This window comes from Cibotium barometz, chromosome 35 (assembly GCF_041138505.1).
Source record: "Cibotium barometz isolate CiBa-2024 chromosome 35, ASM4113850v1, whole genome shotgun sequence".
NCBI lineage: Eukaryota > Viridiplantae > Streptophyta > Polypodiopsida > Cyatheales > Cibotiaceae > Cibotium > Cibotium barometz.
Window position 1 is genome coordinate 36,812,559 of NC_141080.1, and position 5,000 is coordinate 36,817,558.

The following is a 5,000-nucleotide window of genomic DNA, read 5'->3' on the forward strand; positions in this document are numbered from 1 at the left end:
TATATCACTTGACTAGACTTATTTCATTTATATGTTTTTTGTTGTGTAAAAAAAGGAATATGAAATAAATATCTTGCATAACATGAAATTTGGAAATGATTATCCAATGTTTTAATGCCTAGAGTACCTACACCTACACTCTTTAGATCCATACATGATTTTGCTGGAGTAAGGAACTAATACTTCTGTTTTCTAGTTTTGGGTTTATATTATGCATGGAATTTCCCTTTAGCAACTTAATGAACGAAGGTAGTGGGCTATTCATGTATGTCTAGAGATATGTTTCTAGATACTTGTTCATTCTTAAATTCTAAAATTTGTTTTGAAACCTTCTTCTCTTTCTTAGATATGAAATATATGCATAACATTCTTTTTGAGTGTGACATACTTTTGCTAATGTGTGCATGATCTTCATAGCTAAAGCTTGTAATAAATAAGCATAGGTGTGTATTTTTTATATTAAGAGATTTTACATTTCTTGGGCATCAAGGACAATGCTTTATGTCTACAAGTAAAAATTTAGTGACCCATTTTCTACAGGAAGGACGTAAGTGGACAATTTTATTTTCGACAATTTTTCTTAGATGTCGTGGAGTTGCAGGTACAAAACATGATTTCATACTCCTATAATTTTAAACCCTTTAAAAAGTTGCCAATGGGTGTGTAGCCTAGCAAGCAAGAAACATGATTTCATACTCCTATATTTTTTAACCCCTTTAAAATGTTATCAATGGATGTGTGTCCTAGCGGTGTAAGTTTGTCATTGGGAAGGAGGAGATCTCAAGTTAAAAAGTTGCCAATGGGTGTGTAGCCTAGCAAGCATGAAACATGATTTCATACTCCTATATTTTTAAACCCCTATAAAAAGTTATCAATGGGTGTGTATCCTAGCGGTATGAGTTTGACATTGGGAAGGAGGAGATCTCAAGTTCAAATCCTTCTAGAGAGGCTCCCTTTTGGCATCCGAGCCATTGCAGACATAATTGTCATTGGGGAGGAGGAAATCTCGAGTTTAAATCCTTCTAGATAGGCTCCCTTGTGGCATGTGACCCATTATAGACATAATTGTGCCGCCTTTGGGGGGGACTAAGCTACCTTCAGTGGGAACTCAGGTTGCTACTATAGAAAAGGATATATTCAAAACAAAAAAAAGGGAAAACAAACCTCTAAAAGTTTAAGGTTTATGGGAAACCCTAATTTTCATACAGCCCACCATTTGAAGAAAATCCCACCTAAGAAATAAGAAATTGGAACACAAAAAAAATAATCTTTTTAAAATGGACACATTGAAATGTAAGACAATTATTAGGACATCTTTTTAGAATGGACACATTGAAATGTTAGACAATTAATTCAAATTAAATTGGGTACAAAGTCGGGCATAGTAAAAAGAAGAAAGTATTGTACTAGCTTTATTCTGATTAGTCTTGTCTGGATATTGTATTTATTTTCATATAACTACTCTTGTCTAAATATTGTATTTGTTTTCATATGACTAGTCTTGTCTTAATATTATATTTGTTTTCATATGACTAGTCTTGTCTTAATATTGTATTTGATTTCATGTCTAATCCTCACATATGTGTGATTTTGTTTCTTCAGAATATAACAAGCACTCTCCCAAATGACTGTATAAATCAACATAGTCCAGTTGAGGTAATATAAGTAACACCACACATGTTGATATACGATATAAATCCAACTTAAACTCTCTCTCTCTCTCTCTCTCTCTCTCTCTCTCTCTCTCTCTCTCTCTATATATATATATATATATATATATATATATATATATATATATATATATATATATCACACACACACACACACACACACATCTATTTTTATGAACTATAACATTTCATTCCATTCTTGTCTTGCTATTCTAGTGTGATGTCACAATAGACTTGTCTATCATATTTTGATATTTCCATACAAACTTGAGCTACATTAACTCTCAATATAATGTTTCAAACGAAAAATATCATGGAAGAGATCAATATGCATGTTAATAATTAAAGTAGTTTGTTTCTTTGGATTACATTTTTTGTAGTGCTTCTTTCCACATAATTTGATTCAATATATCAAGGTTCCTCTCTTCATTTTAAATGCAGCATATGACTCTTGGCAGGTAGACCTCCCTCACCTTTTTGATATAATTTATTTCTTTAAAAATTAGGTCTAGGAAGCTTTCTTCTTGTTCTTTTTAAAGAATGAACTAGACAGTTGTCAAGCATGGAGCATCCCAATGCTTGTAGTTTAAATTATTATATCAATTTTGATAATAAAAAAAGGTTCCATTCCTTAGCAATTTTCAAGGACTTGTGTAGCCTATCTAATGACATTTATGGTGGTTTCAGTGGAATAATGTTCTTGTTCCTCCAACAGCCGATCCAAATGGAACATGGACACTATGCAAGAACGACCCAAAAAATTGTTCAGATGACCAATTGAAAATTTTGCAAGGTCTTGTTTCTATTTTATTTAGTTACATTGAAATAATGAGACATGCTTGCAAAGCTATGTTTGTTTTGCATTATTTTTTTGACCTATATACCTATCCTCTTTTTTATTACACCTAGAAAATTTTAACCTTAGTATTGCTGGGTTTTTTTTGTCCAGATTTTAGAAGACAAATGTTGGTGTTTCTTAGTCCATTTGTGCCTCGTAATGAAGAAGGTCTATTCATCATATCTTGCTTCTATCATACCATTGCAATAGCCAATATTCTTTGGGATACAACTGCATCTGAAATCAACAATAAAGTACATTTTCAGCTCCTCTCTCTCTCTCACTCACTCTCTCTCTCTCTCTCTCTCTCTCTCTCTCTCACACACACACACACGCACACACACACACACACTAGAGACACACACACACACACACATGCACACACACACACATACATGCATGCATGATCTCTCTCTCTCTCTCTCTCTCTCTCTCTCTCTCTAACACACATGCACACACATGCACGCACGCACACACACACACACACACACACATTGACCTATGAGGGAAAATGTAGAGGTGTGAATTCATGCAATGTACCATAAAATTCATTTATTTTTATTTGTTGATTTTGTTCTAATGAAATAGGAATTATTCAAAAGGTTGTTTTTTGGTTGTTTGTTGTGACATGATGAATGAAAGACTGCTGCACAAGCTGTGGGAGAGTGGTTCTTTGAAGGCAAACAAGTGAAGATAACAGATTGTGGCTATCCTTGTAATCCTAATTGCATGGGTGTTTTGTTTTAAATGTTTAAATATTAAATGGCTAATGTTAGTGGTTACAACAATTTAGTCATTAATCTTTATTCCGTAATAAATTTTTATATAGCTATGAGATTCAAGAATCCTTCAAAACCTCACACTAAAAATTTTCGTGCAATAATTTAGTCATTAATCTTTATTCCATAACAAACTTTTATATACCTATGAGATTCAAGAATCCTTCAAGACCTCACAACCTGATTTTGGTTACTAATAAAATTATAGTGCAAAAAACCATCTTGTGTATTTTTCAAGGCTTAGATTGTACAAGTTGATGGTTGATATCTTGAAAATTTTAGTCATAAGACCAATTAATGTGTATTTTTTCCAACACTATACGATCTGCACCAAAGGGCACATCAAGCGAGGGTACAAGAGACACGTGAAATAGGTGGGTTTTCATAGAGCACATGCATAAACACCTATTAAGATCTACCAAAAAGCACATAAAGCCAAGCTAGGCTACATGAAACTAGTGGGGTGTACTATACGACACGTAGACATTTATTTAAAAGTGTGCAAGAGAGCAACATACATGGAGGGCTAGAATTTGAAGGTTGAGGTAAAGATCCAAGGAGGCTTATCATTTAGAATAAGGGTATGAAAAAGCTACCCTTATAATATATAATTAATATTATTCCAAAAAAAAAAGAATAAGGGTAGGAAAAATCTACCCTTAAAAGAGAAGAAAGGGGCAAACCTTTTTTAATTGACAAGATGAGAGGGAAAAAAAGAAAATTCAGGGATGCCTTTCAAATTCAACATTATGATGAATAATGCCCACAAATGTGCACGTGCCAACAATGCATTAACATGGGCAAGGTGTGTGCATAAGGGTAAAATGCGTGTGCGCAGAATTCCAGTGTCTTGTAGAGCTGGCAAGGATGAAGAGCAGGCCTTAAATTTGAAGCCCAATGGAAGGTTTTATCCAAAAGCTTTTGAAACTTTTCCTATTTACTTTGGACTTCAAGATGGTGTTTTCCCATTTGTTTTTTGAAGCTTCAACACATTACGCTAACTATGCTTTACAAGTTCATCTAAGAAAAGCAACCCAAAATGCTATGCTAGGGTCCAAACCAAGATTGTTTTGGAAAATAATATGATATTTGGTTTCACAATGACAAGGTAAACTTTTTGGCATTAATCTGTTGTGAGTTATACACTTTGACACTGCTACTAAAGGTGCCAATTAAGGTCACCATTGGGGGAGAATAAGGGTACATTTGAACAAATGTTGCTAGCAATAGTACAATGCCATACTTTTGAAATGAGTTGCTCTACACATATATGTTTTGTTGTTGTTGTTGTATGTGTGTGTGTGTGTGTGTGTGTGTGTGTGTGTGTGTGTGTGTGTGTGTGTGTGTGTGTGTGTGTATCAAGAGATAAAATCTACATATACAAACACTATTAATACCTATGTAGACACATTTCACTTACCCTCATATCCACATACTTTGGGGGCCAAAGTAAACAAATATTTTCATCATTTAAAAGGTTACAGTACAAAGATCAAAAGATAGAGTTCAAGCAAGAAAAGCCAACAAGTACAAGCTTGCATAGCCTTTTGATGTAGGCCTCTAGATCTCACATGAAACTTCATTACTTCTCTAGCAATGTACTACACTTGTCCACTGGCTCTTACAGAGATGTCCATTTTGTGTCCAACATTGTACTACACTTATGTCCAACGGATCTCACATGGAATCGCATTACTTCTCCAACAATGTACT

At 34.0% G+C, this 5,000-nt stretch overlaps 1 protein-coding gene across 1 annotated transcript in view; it reads left to right on the forward strand.

Annotated features, from left to right (window-relative positions):
- Window positions 1-3,338, forward strand: part of LOC147618402 (pectin acetylesterase 8-like) — a 6,007-nt gene extending 2,669 nt beyond the window's left edge. Inside the window, exons 7-12 of the mRNA XM_086774834.1 lie at window positions 541-601; window positions 1,603-1,656; window positions 2,051-2,128; window positions 2,358-2,463; window positions 2,620-2,762; window positions 3,151-3,338. Coding sequence (XP_086630960.1) covers window positions 541-601; window positions 1,603-1,656; window positions 2,051-2,128; window positions 2,358-2,463; window positions 2,620-2,762; window positions 3,151-3,255 — 547 coding nt within the window. The 3' untranslated portion in view covers window positions 3,256-3,338. The remainder of the gene's footprint in view (window positions 1-540; window positions 602-1,602; window positions 1,657-2,050; window positions 2,129-2,357; window positions 2,464-2,619; window positions 2,763-3,150) is intronic.
- Window positions 3,339-5,000: the final 1,662 nt, after the last annotated feature.